The sequence below is a fragment of the Blennius ocellaris genome, assembly GCF_963422515.1.
Source record: "Blennius ocellaris genome assembly, chromosome: 11".
NCBI classification, from domain to species: Eukaryota; Metazoa; Chordata; class Actinopteri; order Blenniiformes; family Blenniidae; genus Blennius; species Blennius ocellaris.
Window position 1 is genome coordinate 29,187,721 of NC_137660.1, and position 22,792 is coordinate 29,210,512.

Genomic DNA, 22,792 nt, shown 5'->3' on the forward strand with positions numbered 1-22,792 from the left:
GGTGGGGTGGGGTGAGGTGAGGTGAGGTGAGGTGGGGTGAGGTGAGGTGGGGTGAGGTGGGGTGGGGTGAGGTGAGGTGGGGTGGGGTGGGGTGGGGTGAGGTGAGGTGAGGTGGGGTGAGGTGAGGTGAGGTGGGGTGGGGTGAGGTGAGGTGAGGTGGGGTGAGGTGGGGTGAGGTGAGGTGAGGTGGGGTGGGGTGGGGTGAGGTGAGGTGAGGTGGGGTGGGGTGAGGTGAGGTGGGGTGAGGTGGGGTGGGGTGGGGTGAGGTGAGGTAGGGTGGGGTGAGGTGAGGTGGGGTGGGGTGGGGTGGGGTGAGGTGAGGTAGGGTGGGGTGAGGTGGGGTGGGGTGAGGTGAGGTGGGGTGAGGTGAGGTGAGGTGGGGTGAGGTGAGGTGAGGTGGGGTGGGGTGGGGTGAGGTAGGGTGGGGTGAGGTGAGGTGGGGTGGGGTGGGGTGGGGTGAGGTGAGGTAGGGTGGGGTGAGGTGGGGTGGGGTGAGGTGAGGTGGGGTGAGGTGAGGTGAGGTGGGGTGAGGTGAGGTGAGGTGGGGTGAGGTGGGGTGGGGTGAGGTGAGGTGGGGTGGGGTGAGGTGAGGTGAGGTGGGGTGAGGTGAGGTAGGGTGGGGTGAGGTGAGGTGAGGTGAGGTGGGGTGGGGTGAGGTGAGGTGGGGTGGGGTGGGGTGAGGTGAGGTGAGGTGGGGTGGGGTGAGGTGAGGTGAGGTGAGGTGAGGTGGGGTGGGGTGAGGTGGGGTGAGGTGAGGTGAGGTGAGGTGGGGTGGGGTGAGGTGAGGTGGGGTGGGGTGGGGTGAGGTGAGGTGGGGTGGGGTGAGGTGGGGTGGGGTGAGGTGAGGTGAGGTGGGGTGAGGTGGGGTGAGGTGAGGTGGGGTGGGGTGAGGTGGGGTGGGGTGGGGTGAGGTGAGGTGAGGTGAGGTGAGGTGGGGTGGGGTGGGGTGAGGTGAGGTGAGGTGAGGTGGGGTGGGGTGGGGTGAGGTGAGGTGGGGTGAGGTGAGGTGGGGTGGGGTGAGGTGGGGTGGGGTGAGGTGGGGTGGGGTGGGGTGAGGTGAGGTGAGGTGAGGTGGGGTGGGGTGGGGTGAGGTGAGGTGAGGTGAGGTGAGGTGGGGTGGGGTGGGGTGAGGTGAGGTGGGGTGGGGTGGGGTGAGGTGAGGTGGGGTGGGGTGAGGTGGGGTGGGGTGAGGTGAGGTGAGGTGGGGTGAGGTGAGGTGGGGTGAGGTGAGGTGGGGTGGGGTGAGGTGAGGTGGGGTGGGGTGAGGTGGGGTGGGGTGGGGTGAGGTGAGGTGATGTGGGGAGGGGTGAGGTGAGGTGAGGTGAGGTGATGTGGGGAGGGGTGAGGTGAGGTGAGGTGGGGTGAGGTGGGGTGATGTGGGGAGGGGTGAGGTGAGGTGATGTGGGGAGGGGTGAGGTGAGGTGAGGTGAGGTGAGGTGAGGTGAGGTGGGGAGGGGTGAGGTGAGGTGGGGTGAGGTGGGGTGATGTGGGGAGGGGTGAGGTGAGGTGATGTGGGGAGGGGTGAGGTGAGGTGAGGTGAGGTGAGGTGAGGTGATGTGGGGAGGGGTGAGGTGAGGTGAGGTGGGGAGGGGTGAGGTGAGGTGAGGTGAGGTGAGGTGGGGACGGGACGTATGGGGTTATATTTATGCCAAAATTCTGAGCGAGCGATGGGAAAATTTGAGCGCAAAATAAATAAATTGTGCAAGAGCACTAATAGCATTTTGAGGAAATATTTAAATTACGCAAAGAAAAACTTGACATTGCTCAAAAATCATTTCTGCGCTCAGATTCTTCCTCTGCGCTCAACCTCTCTCTCTCTCTCTGTCTCTCTCTCTCTCGCTTGCTCAAATCTCTCCACGTGACAGACACGGTCGTCCACCAATCACAGACATTGGGGGCGGGCGTTGAATTCTGATTGGTTGCTTCGGATTCTGGAAGTGCCTCATAACCAACGAAGAAGAAGAACCCCGTAGGGACGGCCCGGCGTCTCACCCTGAGCGCCGCCTCCACGGTGGAGTAGTCGAGGACCAGCTGGGCGTCTCTCTGGAAGATGTCCACGGTGGCGGCGGTGCTCTCCGAGTCCGTCTCCAGCTGTGGGCGGAGGGAAGGGGAGGGGGAGGGGGTCAGTCTGGATCCACACATCCGCCGCCGGCGCGGCGCGGCGCGGCCCTACCTGCACCTCGCTGATCTGGCTCAGGTCCCCCGACAGCAGGACGAGGGACACGTTCTGGACCTTGCAGGCCAGAAGCATGTTGTGTCTCACCAGACGCTTCTGCTCCAGGGCGCTCTCCACCCACATCACCTGGCGCTGGAGCTCCACCTGCTGCCTGACGGCACAACCACACCCAGTCAGTCCCTCCACCCGCAGGACAACCCGTCAGATCCTCCACCTCCACCCGCAGGACGGCCCGTCAGTCCCTCCACCCGCAGGACAGCCCGTCAGATCCTCCACCCGCAGGACGGCCCGTTAGTCCCTCCACCTCCAACCGCAGGACGGTCCGTCAGTCCCTCCACCTCCACCCGCAGGACAACCCGTCAGTCCCTCCACCTCCACCCGCAGCACAACCCGTCAGTCCCTCTACCTCCGCCTGCAGGACAACCCATCAGTCCCTCCACCCGCAGGACGGCCCGTCAGTCCCTCCACCTCCAACCGCAGGACAACCCGTCAGTCCCTCTACCTCCGCCAGCAGGACAACCCATCAGTCCCTCCACCCGCAGGACGGCCCGTCAGTCCCTCCACCCGCAGGACGGCCTGTCAGTCCCTCCCTAAATTTCAATACTAAACTATAAAAACTCCAGACTGCAGCAGCAGCGCGAGGTAACGAGGGTTGTCTTCATCATCAGCATCATCATCATCATCATCTGCAGTAAGACACAGGTCCTCCTTGTCCCCTGAGCAGGTTGGAGACGTGTCCTCCAGCCAGTGGTCCCCAGCAGGAGGACACGTCTCACCTGTTGATGTCCTGAAGCGTCAGAACCTTCTGGTCCAGCTCGGCCTTCCCGGCCTCCAGCTGGCTCCTCTTGGCGGCGGCCCGGTTCTTCAGCTGCAGCAGCTTCTCCTCCACCTCCTCCACCGCCTCCAGCAGCTTCTTCTCCTCCTGCAAGGAAAACAAAACATCGTGGAAAACCTGAGCAGCTGCTGAAAGCAGCAGAAAGGCTCCAGTCCAACTGGTGTGTTGAGCTACAAGTTCTTAAAGTCCCAGTGAAATGAAGGTTCCACCTCCGAAACTCTCTGGTGTCTCTTCTAGAACGTTTTCCTGCTAACTGGCTGAAGGTAAAATGTTAAAACACGACAATCTGCGAGAAAATAGCCGATAAACGTCGCTATTTCCTCTGCTGGGCGGAGCTTCTGACAATAACAGAGTGACATCACGAGTTGTGCACACGCCCAAGTTGTGTTTACATTATGGAGGATCAGAGTTTTGACCACGAAGAGGCTGAATTGAACCAGATTTCATCATCGTGGTCATTTCAAACCCAGTGATTGATGAAGAAGACACAGAAGGTGGTTCTGCCATCGGTGACCCCGTCTGGAACATGTTTGAGGAAGCAGAAGACGCTTCGTCCTCCATTCGTCCTCGTCTCCTCGCCTCAGCAGCCGCCACTTTTCACCTTTGAGGCTTTGAGGCTCCGGACTTTTGGCAGAACGACCGACTTCCTGGATCCAACACGTCCAAGAGCTTTTCTGACTGCGGAATCACCGAAGATGAGTCCAGGTGTTACTTGATCGTCTACTAGCCGCCCGAGCTAGCCGCCCGAGCTAGGAGCTAGCTCCCGCCGCCCGTGCTCCTTTTCTCCTCTCTGGTCTCTTCCAGGCTCAATCTTTCGTCAAGCCTCATAAAACGCCGACTATAACTTCAAAACACTGTAAAAGCTTTGATATTTAAGAGGGAAACAAGCCAATGTAAACAAAACAGATCGAGATCTGCACAACTCGTGACGTCACACATAGGCTCCGCCCACAATGGCCCACGAAGAAGAAGGATTCCCCCGACTTCCTCGGCTGGAGATTCAAAATTCAAATAACTTTGTTATGCGACAACAGTGGAGGGGCAGAGTCGGAGGAACCTTACAAGTAGAACCCCAACTATCGGTTTTTTGCAAAGTAGTGTGTTACATTTCACTGGGACTTTAAAAGAATCCACAGATCAGCGACAAAGGGAGGTCGTTCCACAATTTAGGAGCAGCAGCTTCAAAGTGTCCTCTGGCTTTGAAGTGGGTCCGTGGGACAGTGAGGAGGTTCTGGCCCGAGGACCTCAGGGAGCGACCGGAGGAGTACCAGGGGCACAGCAAGTCAGACACATATTTAGGAGCCTGACGGTGCAACGTTCTAAAAGTCAGAACTGAAATCTTGAATTCAATTCGAAATTTGATGCAGAGAATATAAAACAGGAGTGACGTGAGGTCGTCTGCTGGATCCTGTTAAATCGAGATAAAAGCATGACGTCTAGATCAGAGTTGGATAAAATTGGCGTTGGCTTGACGACGTTTCTCCCGTCGGGCGAGGAGCACCGCAGGGTCGTGGGTGAAAGCGTGTGGCAAGCACCTTTCTCTGCTCGGCGACGAGTTTCTCCTCCCTGATGATGTTCTCTTCTATCTTCTGCCTCTTCTTCCTCTGCTGGTCCAGCTGCTCCTCGTCGTAGCCCAGCTTCGCTTTGAGGCGAGTGTGTTGAGTCTCAAACTCCAACCTGCAGGGAGAGTTGATGAAGGAACGTGGATATGTAGAGCACACACACACACACACACACACACACACACACACACACACACACACACACACACACACACACACACACACACACACACACACACACACATTCACACAGATACACACACACACACACATTCACACATACACACAGACACATTCACACATACACACACACACAGAGATACACACACGCACAGGGATACAAACACACACACACACACATTCACACACATTCACACAGATACACACACACACACAGAGATACACGCACACACACACGCACAGGGATACAAACACACACACAGAGATACACACACACACACACAGAGATACACACACACACACACACACACACACACACAGAGATACACACACACACCCACACACACACACAGATACACCCACACACACACACAGATACACACACAAACACACCCCCACAAACACACACAGAGATACACACACACACAGACAGACACACACACACACAGGGATACACACACACACCCACAGAGATGCACACACACACACACACAGAGACACACACACACACAGATACACCCACACACACACACAGACACACCCACACACACACAGAGATACACACACACACACACCCACAGATACACACACACACACACACACACACACACACACAGATACACCCACACACACACACACACACACACAGATACACACACACACACACACACACAGAGATACACACACAAACACACCCCCACAAACACACACAGAGATACACACACACACACACAGACAGACACACACACACAGACAGACACACACACACCCACAGAGACACACACACACAGATACACCCACACACACACACAGATACACACACACACACACACTCACACACACACACACACACACACACACACACACACACACACTCACACACACACACACACACACACACACACACACAGATACACACACACACACACACACACACAGAGACACACACACACACACAGAGACACGCGCACACACACACACACACACACAGAGAGACACGCGCACACACACACAGAGACACGCGCACACACACACACACACAGATACACACACACACACACACCCACCGCTTCCTGTCCAGCTCGGCTCCCCACTTCAGGTGCTGCTGCTCGTATTCCCGGATGCTGCTCATGCCGATCTCAGCACAGAAGTCAGAAAACACCAGGTCCTCCATCTGAAAGGCACAAACACAAACACAAACACAAACACAAACACAAACAGGCCGAAGCCACGGACAGTGTTTTAATCTGAAGAATAAGAAAAAGTGTGTGAAAAAAAAGATTCACTCTTAGATTTCGTTTCTCACAAGTTCAATGAAAACTGATTAAAAATATGTCAAATTTAATCTGGAGATAAAACTAAAGTGAAATAAACCAGACTCTATCAAAATAAGACGAGGACGTGTGACGAGGACTGACGCGGCGCCTCAGACACACACACACACCTGCTCCACCTGGCGCCTCACGGCGTTAAGCTCCGCCTCCTTCCCCTCCACGCCGTCCTGCTGCATCTGGATGTGGGCGTCCAGGTTCACCAGCTCACTCTGCAGCCGGGAAATCTCCTGCAGACGATGGCAGGGGTTGACGTGTGTGTGTGTGCGTGTGTGTGTGTGTCTGTGTGTGTGCGTCTGAGTGTGTGTGCATGCGTGTGCGTCTGAGTGTGTGTGCATGCGTGCCTGAGTGTGTGCGTGCGTGTGTGTCTTTGTGTGTGTGTGTGGGGCGTGTGTGTCTGTGTGTGTGTGCGTGCGTGTGTCTGTGTGTGTCTCTCTGTGTGTGTGTGTGTGTGTCTGTGTGCGTGCGTGTGCGTCTGAGTGTGTGCATGTGTGCGTGTGTGTGCGTGTGTGTGTCTGTGTGCGTGCGTGCCTGAGTGTGTGCGTGCGTGTGTGTGTGTGTGCGTGTGGGGGTGTGTGTGTCTGTGTGTGTGTGCGTGCGTGTGTCTGTGTGTCTCTGTGTGTGTGTGTGTGTGCATGTGCATGTGTGCGTGCGTGCGTGCGTGCGTGTGAGTGTGTGTGCGTGCCTGAGTGTGTGCGTGCCTGAGTGTGTGCATGCGTGTGTGTATGTATGTGTGCGTGTGTATATGTGTATGTGTGCGTGCGTGTGAGTGTGTGTGCGTGCGTGCCTGAGTGTGTGCGTGCGTGTGTATGTATGTGTGCGTGTGTATACGTGTACGTGTGCGTGTGTGTCTGTGTGTGTATGCGTGCGTGCATGTGTATGTGTGTGTGCATGCGTGTGTGTCTGAGTGTGTGTGCGTGCGTGTGTGTGTGTGTGTCTCACTGCTTGACACTGAGGGATGCACTTCTTCAGCAGGTTTTCCTTCTCGGCTCCAGAGTACTTGAGGCGAGTCTGAACTCCCTGAATCTGAGCGGCGACGTGTTTCAGGTCCGACTCTTTCCTCTGCAGCTTCACTAAAGCCTGTCACACACACACACACACGCACACACACACACACGCACACACACACACACAGAGAACACTGCTATTAAATGGTGACGTATTGAAATCAAAGATCAGCGTGTCGGACAGGTTTCAAGTTTACCAAGACAAAATGTATTTTCCTCGTTACGACGACGATAAATAAACATGTGAATGAATGTTTAATACGATTCTCCTGAGCTTCAGTTTGACATCTGAGAATCTCGGCCGTGACTTTTGCTTGACGTTATTTCGAAGGGTTGAGACGGTTTCACCATCTGCAGGAAGAAACCGAGGCAAATGAGAAGATCTGCCACGTTTTCTTTAAGGCCCAGAACCGGCGGGGCCCAGAACCAGAACCAGAACCGGCCCACCAGACCATCTAACCCGGGATTTCTGAAGTGTGAAGTATAAAAATGAAAACTTGACAGAGGCGGATCTAAAAACACTCGATCGGCAAAAATGACATTGAAAACCGGCCTTTGGTCAGAATTTGACCCCCGACATTAATGCGTCTGTGGAGGTCACATGACGCAACGCCTTTCACAATAAAATGAGTCCAACTTATGTGAAGTGATACTTTAGACACGTGAACTCAAATTGTTTTTCCAGATGATGACAAATTGTTTTAATCTTGAATAAATATATGATATCTAGATACAGGTGACTGAAGGTTTTTAATATAACATTAATAACATCTGATTTCCTTTAATATGTGTATTTCAGAATAGACAAATGGTGAATTCTTGCCGTTACAAAAGGATCAAAAGAAGGAAAGACTTTGACATTTGTCCAGATCTACAGTTTAATGTGACGTTTGACTTGTCGGGCCTCCAGAGGTCAGAGGTCAGGTTGATGTGGATCCTCATCTGAAACCAGTTTGACCCCCTGGTTTCAGGTCACTGAAAATGAAAAGATGCTGGAAGGACGACACACTGATAGAAGAGTGTGTGTGTGTGTGTGTGTGTGTGTGTGTGTGTGTGTGTGTGTGTGTGTGTTTGTACTGTATGTATATATTTAAGGACAATTAGAAGGATGTTGCTGCAGCAGCCAGTCTCTCTTGTAGACTCTCGTCTTCTAATTCTACTCTTGACAGTTGTTTTTGTGTTCAACTCTACTTGTTATCGACCTAAACTGTCGGTTTATGTGCACAAGAGGCAAGTAAACATGTTGAACCTGGAGCAGGTCTGTGGGCAGACGCCTGATGTAGAATGACTGGACTTGCTGACGTGACGCCAGACGTGGCGCCTGACACGTCTGGCGTCGAGTCTGATGTCACGTCTGGCGTCGCGTCAGACGTGACATCAGACTCGACGCCGGACACGACGCCTGGTGTGAAGCCAGACGCGACGCCAGACGGGACATCAGACTCGACGCCAGACGTGACATCAGACACGACGCCAGACGGGACATCAGACTCGACGCCAGACGTGACATCAGACACGACGCCAGACGTGACATCAGACTCGACGCCAGACGTGACATCAGACTCGACGCCAGACGTGACATCAGACTCGACGCCAGACGGGACATCAGACTCGACGCCAGACGGGACATCAGACTCGACGCCAGACGTGACATCAGACGCGACGCCAGACGGGACATCAGACGCGACGCCAGACGGGACATCAGACACGACGCCAGACGGGACATCAGACGCGACGCCAGACGGGACATCAGACACGACGCCAGACGTGACATCAGACGCGACGCCAGACGGGACATCAGACGCGACGCCAGACGTGACATCAGACGCGACGCCAGACGTGACATCAGACGCGACGCCAGACGTGACATCAGACGCGACGCCAGACGCGACATCAGACGTGACGCCAGACTGAAGTGTGACCGGAGGCTAACTCACGCGCAGCTCTGCGGCTAGCTGCTCCTTGCGCTGCCTCAGCAGCGTCACGTCCTTCTCGTCCCAGCAGCGAGCTTTGGTCCGCAGGTGGCTGGAGCCCCCGGAAATCACCCCCGACTTGGAGAACATGGTCCCGTCCAGCGCCACCGTCTGAAGGGCGAAACGGGCGTCACTCACCTGTTGGCAGTTTTAACCCCCCCCCCGCTGAGCCCACCTTGTGACGCTCCCCTCTGTCGAAGGCCACGCCCCTCGCCTCCTTGATGCTCTCACACACCAGAGCGTTGCCGCAGACAAACTGCACCACCTTCCTCAGCTGCTCCCCCGCCGCCGCCGCCGCCGCATTCACCTGCACCACGTCCACCGCTAGCTTGGCGCCGCGCAGCTCCCTCAGCCTCTCGCTCAGAGGACTCACCTGCACGGGGCAGGAGGCACGTCAGAGAGGGGGGGGGGGGGGTGACGAGGGGCTGGAGGGCGTGACGACTGACCGCCAGGTTGTCCACCGGCAGGAAGGTCTCGGGCTCCGCCCGCTCCGCCTTCATGAAGCTAATGCAGTCCCGGGCCACCTTCTCCGTGGTCACCACGATGGCGCCGATGTAGCGGCTGAAGACCTTGGCCACCGCCAGGTGGTACTTCCTGTGGACCGGGCTGCACAGCTCCGACAGGCGGCCGTACTGGGACACACCGGGAGGGGGGGGGGGGGGGTTAGGAAGAGGCTTGTTATATTTTTACATTTTTTCTCTTCACCTTTTGTTATATTTTTTTTGTTTTTGTTATATTTTAAAAAAATATTAATTTTGTTCTCTTCATCTTTTTTGTTATATTTTCATTTTTTTTTAATCTTTTTTGATTTTTGTTATATTTAAAAAAAATTCTCTTCACCTTTTCTGTTATATTTTCATTTTATTCTGTTTTTTGTTATATTTAAATTTTATTCTGTTTTTTGTTGTTTAAAAAAAAAGTTTTTCTCTTTTTTCATTTTTGTTATATTTTAAATTTTTTCTTTCTTTCTCTTCACCTTTTCTTCTTTTCTGTTATATTTAATATGTGTTTGTTTTTTGTTATATTTTTAAAAAAATTCTTTTTTGCTATATTTTCATTTTTCTTAATATTTTTTGTTATATTTTCAATTTTTTCTTTCTTTCTCTTCACCTTTTCTTCTCTCCTGTTATATTTTTTAAAAAATTCTGTTTTTGTTATATATTTTTTTTTATTATTTTTTATTCTATTTTCATTTTTTTAATCTTTTTTCATTTTTTGTTAAATTTTAAACAATTTTCTTTTTTTCTCTTCACCTTTTCTTTTTTCTGTTATATACATTTTTTCTTTTTTTTGCTATATTTAAAAAAAATATATTTTGTTCTCTTCATCTATTTTCTTTTTTTTAATCTTTTTAATTTTTGGTCATATTTTCAATTTTTCTTTTTTTCTCTTCACCTTTTCTGTTTTGTTTTTTTTATTTTTTTTAAATTTCTTTTTTCTCTTTGTCTTTTCTGTTATATTTTCATTTTTTTCTGTTTTTTGTTAAATTTAAAAAAAAAAAATATTTTTTCTCTTCGTCTTTTTTGTTATATTTTCATTTCCCCCTCCTTCTCGCTCGCCGGACTCGTTGCCGTTTGATCTCAGAACACGAGAAACACTTTGGATTTAAAGGTCTGGTTTCTACGACGACGAGCAATGTGACCCGAAGACACGAATTCAACCAACGAAGAAGAGAAATGTGTCTCAACAGAGCGTGAGGGAGTGAAACCAGAGAAGAAGTGACTGGATGATTGTTTCCTACCACGTGTTGAGGGAAGAGCCGGCGCAGCTTCTCCAGCAGCTGCTGGCGCTGCAGCTGCCTCCTGCTCTCCTGGCCGGCCAGCCGGGCGGAGCCCAGCTCCTCCATCACCTGGCCCAGCTCCTCCACCACCTCCTGGTGGCGCCGGCGGCCTCGCTCCAGCTCGCCGCTCAGCTCCTCCTCCTGCTGGCGGTGTTTGTCCAGAGACGACCTGGAGCACAGCCACAACGCCACGCCGTCATACCGCCACGCTGTCATACAGCCACAACGCCACGCCGTCATACCGCCACGCTGTCATACAGCCACAACGCCACGCCGTCATACAGCCACGCTGTCATACAGCCACAACGCCACGCCGTCATACCGCCACGCTGTCATACAGCCACAACGCCACGCCGTCATACAGCCACGCTGTCATACAGCCACAACGCCACGCCGTCATACCGCCACGCTGTCATACAGCCACAACGCCACGCCGTCATACCGCCACGCTGTCATACAGCCACAACGCCACGCCGTCTTACCGCCACGCTGTCATACAGCCATTTATTTTATTTCTTTTGTTTGTTTCTTTATTTAATATATTAAAAATATATATTGATGCTGAATGTAAACTGTGGGATTTGTTAATAAATTACTTATTGGTTGATATTCATATGGCCTTTATTCCCATTAAATGTTTTTTTCTGGAACAAAAAAAAAACAAACTTTTTGGTTTGTTTTTTTTTACTGTTTCTTTATTTTAATTTTGCCATTTGGGTATTTATTTTTTATTTATTGCTATTCTATTTAAATATGTTACTAAGTAGGAAATATATTTTTTGTTATATTTAAAAAAAAAATTCTCTTCACCTTTTCTGTTATATTAAAATTTTTTTTTAACTTTTTTCATTTTTTATTTATATTTTCAATTTTTTAATCTTTTTTCATTTTTTCTCTTCACCTTTTCTTCTTTTCTGTTATATTTTTTAAAAATTCTGTTTTTTGTCATATTTTTAAAAAAAAAAACATTTTTTCTCTTCGCCTTTTTTGTTATATTTTCTTTTTCTGATTTATTTTCTCTTCTCTCTTTTCTTCTCCTCAAGAAAGAGAAGAAGAAAAGACCCCGACCTTTTCATTGTATTGCTGTTGTTTCTTTATTGCTATTCTATTTAAACATATCATTAAGTAGGAAATATTTGCCAGCGCGACCTCTTGACCTCTTGACCTCTGACCCGGCCGTCCGGCTGGTGTCACAGACCTGCAGGTGTGGTTGTACTCCTCCAGCTTCTCCACCCGACTCGTCACGTCTTCCAGACGACTCTGGTGGTTCCTGATGGACGCCTGGGGGAGACAGAGACAGTTTCACCTCTGTGTTGGTTGTGGTGGGGGGACTGGGACGGGGGGACAGGGGGGACGAGGGGGACGGGGTGGGGGGGTGAGGGGGACGGGGACGGGGGACGAGGGGGACGGGGTGGGGGGACGAGGGGGACGGGGCGGTGGACAGGACCTGCATTTCCTTCTTGCGGCGCCGGTCGAAGGCCATCTGCTCGCCGTCGGCCTGCACCGCCCAGCGCAGCTTGTCGGCCTGCTGACGGAGGACGGCCCCCTGCTTCCTGGAGAGCTCCGTCAGATCCTCGTAGCGCCGCCGCTGTGACCACAGACGAACACAAACGACGACAGATGAACACAGACGACGACAGACAATGACAGACGACGACAGACGAACACAGACGACGACAGACAATGACAGACGACGACAGATGAACACAGACGACGACAGATGAACACAGACGACGACAGACGAACACAGACGACGACAAACGATGACAGACGAACACAGACGACGACAGACGAACACAGACGACGACAGATGAACACAGACGACGACAGATGAACACAGACGACGACAGACGAACACAGACGACGACAAACGATGACAGACGAACACAGACGACGACAGACGAACACAGACGACGACAGATGAACACAGACGACGACAGACGAACACAGACGACGACAAACGATGACAGACGAACACAGACGACGACAGACGACGACAGACGACGACAGACGAACACAGACGACGACAAACGATGACAGACGAACACAGACGACGACAGACGAACACAGACGACGACAGACGACGACAGACGAACACAGACAACGACAGACGAACACAGACGACGACAGACAATGACAGACGATGACAAACGACGACAGACGAACACAGACGACGACAGACAATGACAGACGATGACAAACGACGACAGACGAACACAGACGACGACAGACAATGACAGACGACGACAGACGAACACAGACGACGACAGACGAACACAGACGACGACAGACGAACACAGACGACGACAGATGAACACAGACGACGACAGACGAACACAGACGACGACAGACGAACACAGACGACGACAAACGATGACAGACGAACACAGACGACGACAGACGAACACAGACGACGACAGACGACGACAGACGAACACAGACGACGACAGACGAACACAGACGACGACAGATGAACACAGACGACGACAGATGAACACAGACGACGACAGACGAACACAGACGACGACAAACGATGACAGACGAACACAGACGACGACAGACGAACACAGACGACGACAGATGAACACAGACGACGACAGATGAACACAGACGACGACAGACGAACACAGACGACGACAAACGATGACAGACGAACACAGACGACGACAGACGACGACAGACGACGACAGACGAACACAGACGACGACAGATGAACACAGACGACGACAGACGAACACAGACGACGACAAACGATGACAGACGAACACAGACGACGACAGACGAACACAGACGACGACAGACGACGACAGACGAACACAGACAACGACAGACGAACACAGACGACGACAGACAATGACAGACGATGACAAACGACGACAGACGAACACAGACGACGACAGACAATGACAGACGATGACAAACGACGACAGACGAACACAGACGACGACAGACAATGACAGACGACGACAGACGAACACAGACGACGACAGACGAACACAGACGACGACAGATGAACACAGACGACGACAGACGAACACAGACGACGACAGACGAACACAGACGACGACAAACGATGACAGACGAACACAGACGACGACAGACGAACACAGACGACGACAGACGACGACAGACGAACACAGACGACGACAGACGAACACAGACGACGACAAACGATGACAGACGAACACAGACGACGACAGATGAACACAGACGACGACAGACGAACACAGACGACAACAGACGAACAGACGACGACAGACGAACACAGACGACGACAGACAATGACAGACAATGACAGACAATGACAGACGACCACAGACGAACACAGACGACGACAGATGAACACAGACGACGACAGACAATGACAGACAATGACAGACGACCACAGACGAACACAGACGACGACAGATGAACACAGACGACGACAGACGAACACAGACGACGACAGACGAACACAGACGACGACAGACGAACACAGACGACAACAGACGAACAGACGACGACAGACGACGACAGACGAACACAGACGACGACAGACGAACACAGACGACGACAGACGAACACAGACGACAACAGACGAACAGACGACGACAGACGAACACAGACGACGACAGACGAACAGACGAACACAGACGACAACAGACGACGACAGACGAACACAGACGACGACAGACGAACAGACGACGACAGACGAACACAGACGACGACAGACGAACACAGACGACAACAGACGAACACAGACGACGACAGACAACAACAGACGACAACAGACAAACACAGACGACAACAGACGAACACAGATGACGACAGACAACAACAGACGAACACAGACGACAACAGACGAACACAGACGACGACAGACGAACACAGACGACGACAGACGAACACAGACGACGACAGACGAACACAGACGACAACAGACGAACACAGACGACGACAGACGAACACAGACGACGACAGCCGAACAGACGACGACAGACGAACACAGACGACGACAGACGAACAGACGCTCACGTTGAGTTTTTCCACCAGAAAGAACCGGGTTCGTTTTCCGCCGCTAACGGAGCCAGACGACGCCAGACACACAGACGCTCATGTTGAGCTTCTACGTCACCTGGTCCTGGTCCAGCTGGACGTGGCTCCTCTGGGCCGCCCGGTCCCGCAGGACCTGGTCCTCCTGGGCCCTCCAGGCCCCCTCCAGGCCGGCCAGCTCCTGCCGGCCCTCCTCCAGCTCCCGCTCCTCCACCAGCAGCCGCCTCTCCGCCTTCTTCAGGGCGCCGCCGCCCTCCTCCGCCTTCTTGGCGTGGTGCGAGGCGCTGACCTTGACCCGGATGTAGTGGGACCGGGCCTGGGCCAGGACCTGGTCCTGGGAGCTGGGACAGTCCCACACCGCCGCTCGTCACCGTACGTTCATCCAACCGGACGGAGAACCGAGGCAGCGGGAGACTCACCTGATGTCCTTGTCCAGGTGCTGCAGCTCCCTGCCCAGGCGGCCCTGGTCCCTCTTGTGGGACCGGACCCGGTCCTCCCAGACCTCCAGCTCGCCGCCGCCGCCGCTCACGGCCTGACGCCGCGCCGCCAGGGTGTCGCGCAGCCCGTCGATGGACTGCTGGTTGACGTAGAGCTCAGAGAGGCTCAGCTGAAGACGGTTCTGGTCCAGACTGTCCACCAGGAGCTGGTACTTCTGGGCCTGGAGACCGGGGGGGGGAGGGGGGAGACCGGGGGGGGGGGGGGGGGGGGACCAGGAGGGGGGGGCGGGAGACCGTCACAAACTCATGAAAACAACATTCCCTGTCTCACAAAGTGTTTTTATAAAATACAGTATAAAAGTACGATCTTTACACGACACGAGGACGAAGACGGGGTTTGACTCAGGAGTTATAGAAAATAGATAGATAGATAATAGATAGACTAGATAATAGATAGATAGATTGATAATAGATAGACTAGATAGATAGATTAGATAGATAGATAATAGATAGACTAGATAGATAGATAATAGATAGACTAGATAATAGATAGACTAGATAATAGATAGACTAGATAATAGATAGACTAGATAGATAATAGATAGACTAGATAATAGATAGACTAGATAGATAATAGATAGACTAGATAATAGATAGACTAGATAATAGATAGATAGATTGATAATAGATAGACTAGATAATAGATAGACTAGATAAATAGATAGACTAGATAGATAATAGATAGACTAGATAGATAGATAATAGATAGATAGACTAGATAATAGATAGACTAGATAGATAGATAATAGATAGACTAGATAATAGATAGATAGATTGATAATAGATAGACTAGATAATAGATAGACTAGATAGATAATAGATAGACTAGATAGATAGATAATAGATAGATAGACTAGATAATAGATAGAGATAGACTAGATAGATAGATTATAATAGATAGATAGATAATAGATAGATAGATAATAGATAGATAGAGAGATAATGACTTTATTCATCCCCGAAGGGAAATTGTTTTGTTGCAGCAATGTGGCACCTTGGAATATTATAAAATACAATAGAATAGAAATAAAAGTAAAATATAAAAATATCTGGGTTTATCTATCATTATTTATGGTTTATCTTGTTAAATATTTCACTTATTTATGTGTGTGTATGTGTAGGTACATGTGTATATATATTTCTATAGATGAATATAAGTCGTAGTATCATATTTGTATACACTTTTAGTGTGTCTTACATGTATACACACAAATAGAATATTACATAACGAATCGGGAAGCTGGAAATGATCAAATGATGAAATGATAATCGATGAAAAAGGGGCGGGGCTAAATCACTGTTCGCTTCTTTTCGAATATGTAGATGTGGAAAAATAATTTTGCCTTATGAAATTGTTTTCTATATGTGTGTGTAGATATTTTTGTACTGTATATATATATATATACAGTATATAAAGCAATATTGTTATTGTTATCTAATCTTATGTAACCCTCACCTCCAGCCGCTCCTGGGACACCTGCTTCTTCTCGGCGGTGACGGACCTCTTCTTGTTGAGGTGGAACTGACTGTCCTCCTGCGCCTCCTGCAGGGCGCGCCTCCTCCGCTGGTACTCCTCCGCAAAGTCCCTGGACTGGCTGATGTGCTCCAGCAGCCTGGTCCTCTCCCTGGGGTCCTTCAAGGCGATGGACTCCACCGCCCCCTGGTGGCCGGGACGGGGAACGACACGCAGCCACTCAACCAGGAACTCTTTGACTCTTACCGGCACAATTTATTCTTTAATTCCCGTAAAACAGTTCTTTTTTTTTTCCTTCTCACCAAAAGTGAACGTTACTTTAACAAGGTACTCATTCATGTCATCAGTCAGATTTCTCAGGTGAAGCATGTTATATATTTGGTCTAATTGTTTCTCATGAATAATGAACATTTTGATCCCGTTCTTGAGCTAAAAATTCACTGTTCTTTTCTTTTTTTCGTGCGCCAAACGTTGGATTACGTGTGTGAAAGGTACTGGAGTGGCGTCGCGGTCGTTTCACCTGGAACACAAGGCAGTTCTGCGTCTTGGTGACGACCCCGATCTTCTGCAGCTCCTCGGAGTATCTGGCGAAGGTGACGTGAACGTCGTCGATGTGGTACTCGGAGGAGTCGCCTGGGGGGAAAACGACGCGGGGAGAACGTGAACGACGGACTGATGGCCTGAAGCTTAGGGGTGGGCGACACACATCGTTTACGATAATATCGTCATTGTCGTTTTAACGATGTGCAAATTTACGTTATGGAGTACGCAAATGACTTCACTAAAACAACTAAAAACACACGTTGAGACCCCCACACGTTCACTGAACGAGAGTTACGTAACTTGCGTTAAAGCAGCAAACCGCAGCAGGTCACATGACCTCTCACTGGCGTGTTCCCGGCAGGTTAGCGTGCCTCTAAAACATAAACCTTTGAAAGACGACACGGACACGCCGCCCGCGGACGCTCCAACTTCAGAAGATTTAATTCCAAAGACGGGGATCGACTTCAGTTGCCTGGAAGTACTTTGGCTTTCAAAAGACTGACGTTACCCAAAAGGCCGTAATCGGCAAAGTTTGTCGAAAAGCCGTTGCCGCTAAATCATAGACAGTGTTCATAGACAGTGATTTTAGATTTGATAAACAGATAAATGGCGTTTTAAAATCGGGCTTTTATCATCTTCGACTTTTATCTAAGGTTAAGCCGTTTTTATCTTTAAATCTTTTTGAGCAAGTCGTGCACGCTTTTATTTCTTCTCGTCTGGACGACTGCAATGCACTTTATTCTGGCGTTAGCCACAATGCACTTTATTCTGGCGTTAGCCACAAAGCACTTTATTCTGGCGTTAGCCACAAAGCACTTTATTCTGGCGTTAGCCACAATGCACTTTATTCTGGCGTTAGCCACAATGCACTTTATTCTGGCATTAGCCACAAAGCACTTTATTCTGGCGTTAGCCACAATGCACTTTATTCTGGCGTTAGCCACAAAGCACTTTATTCTGGCATTAGCCACAAAGCACTTTATTCTGGCGTTAGCCACAAAGCACTTTATTCTGGCGTTAGCCACAAAGCACTTTATTCTGGCGTTAGCCACAAAGCACTTTATTCTGGCGTTAGCCACAAAGCACTTTATTCTGGCGTTAGCCACAAAGCACTTTATTCTGGCGTTAGCCACAATGCACTTTATTCTGGCGTTAGCCACAAAGCACTTTATTCTGGCGTTAGCCACAAAGCACTTTATTCTGGCGTTAGCCACAAAGCACTTTATTCTGGCGTTAGCCACAAAGCACTTTATTCTGGCGTTAGCCACAAAGCACTTTATTCTGGCGTTAGCCACAATGCACTTTATTCTGGCGTTAGCCACAAAGCACTTTATTCTGGCGTTAGCCACAATGCACTTTATTCTGGCATTAGCCACAAAGCACTTTATTCTGGCGTTAGCCACAAAGCACTTTATTCTGGCATTAGCCACAAAGCACTTTATTCTGGCGTTAGCCACAAAGCACTTTATTCTGGCGTTAGCCACAAAGCACTTTATTCTGGCGTTAGCCACAAAGCACTTTATTCTGGCGTTAGCCACAATGCACTTTATTCTGGCGTTAGCCACAAAGCACTTTATTCTGGCGTTAGCCACAAAGCACTTTCCCGCTTGCAGTTAGTCCAGAACGCTGCGGCACGACTTTTAACAGGGACCAAAAAACGCGAACACATCACCCCAATCCTCGCATCTTTGCACCGGCTCCCTGTTCATTTTAGAATTGATTTTAAAATTTTGTTGTTTGTTTTTAAAGCTTTGAATGGACTGGCCCCTCAGTACATTACAGACCTCATTCAAATTTACCAACCCCCCCCCCCCGTGCTCTGAGGTCTGAGGGCTCCAGCTCATGGGTCCTAAGACCAAGTGTAGAACCAGAGGGGACAGAGCGTTCTCCGTTGTCGGCCCTAAGCTGTGGAACGCTCTGCCCCTCCACGTCCCAACAGCCCCCCCACTTTAGACTGTTTTAAAGCTCGTCTTAAAACCCACTTTTATTCTCAGGCTTTTAACGCCGCGTGAGTCGTGTGGTCCCCTGTGTCTATTTACTTATTGTTTTATTTATTTATTCTCATTTATTTTATTGCTTTTTAAGCGTCTTTATTTTTCTATTTATTCTTTTGAATTGTCTTTATTCTTATTTGTAGTTTCTTAATGTGCTTGTAGTTTTTCATCTGTTTTGATTTTTATTCTATGGTTTTATACTTATTTAGTGTTGGACTGTTTAGTTTTTATGTGCAGTATGTGAAGCACTTTGTAAACGCTTCGTTTTTAAAAATGTGCTATATAAATAAAGTGGATTGGATTGGATTGGATTCACCACTTGCGGAGTAACCACACGAAGGAATACGAAGAACGTCAAAAGCTAGCTGCCAAAGAAAAAGCTAAGTCGGCGAAGGTAACGCTACCGGCTGCACGACGCGGCCAACAAACGTTAGCGGACTCAATCAACAGAAAACTGCCTCGTGACAAAAAAAAAGCACCCGATGGCGAGACGTAACAAATGCGATCACCAATTATATAGCAAAAGAAATGGTGCCGATTCAGGTGGTGGAGAGATCCAGGCACAATTAATGAGCTATAACTCAGGCTGTAAAAAAAACACACATTTAAAGAATATCGTCTGATTATCGTTATCGTCAAAATCCCCCAAAATATCCAGATGTTATTTTTTGTCCATGTCGCACCCCCCCTAGCTGAAGCCCTTCTTCCTCTCCGACGCCGGCTTCTCACTCCAAAATACTAAATTCTTTTCTTTTCTCCACTTATACACGAAGGCAGCTAAACGTCTTTAACATGAATTATTATCAGCGCCACAAATCATTGCTACCATTTGTTTTGGTGGTTTTTTTAATTTATTCTAAGCTGCTGATCGGGGAATAAGCACCGTCAGGTGGAGGAGGTGGAATCCTGTTTGTATTAGAAGTATTATTGTTTGTCTTCGACTAAACTGTTCATTTGTATTTATTAGGATTGTTTTATCGTTATAGCAAGTCCAGATGATTGTGCTGATTCATTTGTTGAAGTTAATTAATATCCCCTTTCAACACTATTTCATCCAGGCGACATGTATATTCTGTGTTTTCGTTCTTTTAAATAAAAACTTCAATGACAAAAACAAAAACAATGAAAACGTTAAACAATCTGAGCACCCGTCACTTTTCTCTCTGGCTCTTTTGATGTAATAACAGATGAATGTGACTTGTTATTACCTCCACCAGGCAGGTGATAACATCCCTCGCTTCTATTTGTCTCTCTGTTGACAAGAAATCTCAGAAAATAATGAACGGATCTTCATAAAGTGCATTTTGATCCGGATCAGAATAATTGTTCTAATAGAAATATTATTTAAGTATAACATTAAATGAAATCAGGCGATCGTCAAGCTAAATAAATGAATGTGGGACATCTCTGGTTGCTCTATTGTGGTTTTAGTGGGACAAATAAAGACCAATTTAACCTCCAGACACTGGAATAGAGGCACAATAAGCATTAAATGGAGTTTCTCTCTGTCCTACCTCGTTAAAATGTCTGTATTTTCATAAATCAAAGTAAAAGCGACTAAAATCTCAACAATAAAGCCAATTTTAATGAAACCTACTGAGGGGGAAATGGAGTCACGTGTCCAATAAGCTGCTGTTTTAAACGGGATTTTACAAACGTGACGTCACGGCTCGCAGGCTGCTGTGACGGCAGGGTGTGTCCACGTGTCCCTCTGTCTGTCCCCTTCTGGACCGTGTGTGTGTGTGTGTGTGTGTGTGTGTGTGTGTGTGTGTCCCGGTGCCGAGGACGGACAGACTGACCGCTGATGCTGCGGCTGAACTCGGTCTCCCGGCCCTCGCGCTCGTCGCAGTACCGCACCGCCACGCGCGCCGTGCGGGACACCGGCCGCCCCACGTGGGCCCCGTGGATCAGGTCGCCGAGGCGGCGGACCCGCAGCGCCGCGGCCCGCTCGCCCAGCACGAAGCTCAGGGCGTCCATCAGGTTGGACTTACCTGGAGGGACGTCATCATCGTCATCGTCATCATCATCGTCATCATCATCATCATCATCGTCAAATTCCCCCCCAAAAAATCCCGTTAAAACCAGTTAATACAAGTGTTAAATGAAAAAACGGTGTTTTAAATGATAAACCAGCAGGAGAAATTCCGCTATTTAAAACATAATTGAACTTTTTTTCCCTTTTTTTTGTTTCGGGAAAAGGCGGGACGTAGCCGCTAGCTTAACGGTCAACCAGCTCAGATTTAACTACGGTGATAATTAAAATCATACATTTCGACACTTACCGGAGCCGTTCGTCCCCACGATGCAGTTGAAGCGCATGAAAGGCCCAATGAGCTGCTTTCCCCGCCAGGACTTGAAGTTTTCCAGGTCAATGTGCTTCAGATAAGCCATTTTGGTCAACGAGTATGAAGTTAGTGAAGTTCGCGTGACGTCAGACGTCAGAGGGGGGAGGGGGAGGGGGGGGGGGGGGGTTGGCGGGAGACTGGCCGCCATGTTGGACATATAAACGCTGCGTCACTGCCCTTAAATACTCATTAATAGTAACAGATTACTCTAATATACTGACACAATACACTTCAGAAACACGCTCATTTAATTAGTGGCCACAGGATACTAACTAGTTCCCTCGTGTTATTAACTTGATACTAACTAGTTCCCTCGTGTTATTAACTTGATAGCAACTAGTTCCCTCGTGTTATTATCTTGATACTAGCTAGTTCCCTCGTGTTATTAACTTGATACTAACTAGTTCCCTCGTGTTATTAACTTGATAGCAACTAGTTCCCTCGTGTTATTAGCTTCATAGTAATGTGTTCCCTTGCGTTAAGTTAATAGTAACCCCTTCTCTCGCATTATTAACTTGATAGTAAATTGTTCCCTCACCCCACATGGAAAGAACCTATATAAACATATATGTTTTAATATAGTTTTGAGATAGGTTTTTAATACATGTGACATATATAAAATTGGCCATTTTCCTATATTATATGTACATAAATGCACAAATATGTACACATATACGTGCATACAGGCACCTATATATGTACATATATGCACGTATATATGTGCGCATATATGCACGTATATGTTCTTCTTGTATAATTGTTTTTTAGTTAGTTCCTAGTTATTGCCTTGATAATGTATGACAGCTGCCAAAGTGAGATATAGGCTATATATGTGGAAATAAAGAAGCAGTACAGGAGACCTATATGGCCTGTATATTCACACATATGTGTCTCAATTTTGCCTATATGTGGCATATATATGCATATATGTGCATATAAGCTGCTTATAGGTTTCATATATGCGCATATATCCTCGTATAGGTTCCTTCCATGTGGGACGTTCTTAACTTGATAGGAATGTGTTCCCTTACGTGATTAACTTAATAGTAACCCCTTCTCTCGC

The 22,792-nt window shown here is 49.1% G+C and overlaps 1 protein-coding gene across 1 annotated transcript in view; it reads right to left on the reverse strand.

Moving 5' to 3' along the window:
- Nucleotides 1-21,775, reverse strand: part of LOC308136485 (structural maintenance of chromosomes protein 1B-like) — a gene marked incomplete at both ends in the record, with an annotated part of 28,295 nt that extends 6,520 nt beyond the window's left edge. Inside the window, 21 exons of the mRNA XM_080504824.1 lie at nucleotides 1,993-2,091; nucleotides 2,174-2,327; nucleotides 2,953-3,053; nucleotides 4,547-4,688; nucleotides 5,821-5,927; nucleotides 6,198-6,314; nucleotides 7,027-7,164; nucleotides 7,440-7,560; nucleotides 8,444-9,001; nucleotides 9,033-9,175; nucleotides 9,240-9,437; nucleotides 9,511-9,696; nucleotides 10,806-11,013; nucleotides 12,043-12,125; nucleotides 12,244-12,432; nucleotides 14,959-15,217; nucleotides 15,296-15,534; nucleotides 16,830-17,033; nucleotides 17,368-17,480; nucleotides 21,184-21,375; nucleotides 21,667-21,775. Coding sequence (XP_080360950.1) covers nucleotides 1,993-2,091; nucleotides 2,174-2,327; nucleotides 2,953-3,053; nucleotides 4,547-4,688; nucleotides 5,821-5,927; nucleotides 6,198-6,314; nucleotides 7,027-7,164; nucleotides 7,440-7,560; nucleotides 8,444-9,001; nucleotides 9,033-9,175; nucleotides 9,240-9,437; nucleotides 9,511-9,696; nucleotides 10,806-11,013; nucleotides 12,043-12,125; nucleotides 12,244-12,432; nucleotides 14,959-15,217; nucleotides 15,296-15,534; nucleotides 16,830-17,033; nucleotides 17,368-17,480; nucleotides 21,184-21,375; nucleotides 21,667-21,775 — 3,660 coding nt within the window. The remainder of the gene's footprint in view (nucleotides 1-1,992; nucleotides 2,092-2,173; nucleotides 2,328-2,952; nucleotides 3,054-4,546; nucleotides 4,689-5,820; nucleotides 5,928-6,197; nucleotides 6,315-7,026; nucleotides 7,165-7,439; nucleotides 7,561-8,443; nucleotides 9,002-9,032; nucleotides 9,176-9,239; nucleotides 9,438-9,510; nucleotides 9,697-10,805; nucleotides 11,014-12,042; nucleotides 12,126-12,243; nucleotides 12,433-14,958; nucleotides 15,218-15,295; nucleotides 15,535-16,829; nucleotides 17,034-17,367; nucleotides 17,481-21,183; nucleotides 21,376-21,666) is intronic.
- Nucleotides 21,776-22,792: the final 1,017 nt, after the last annotated feature.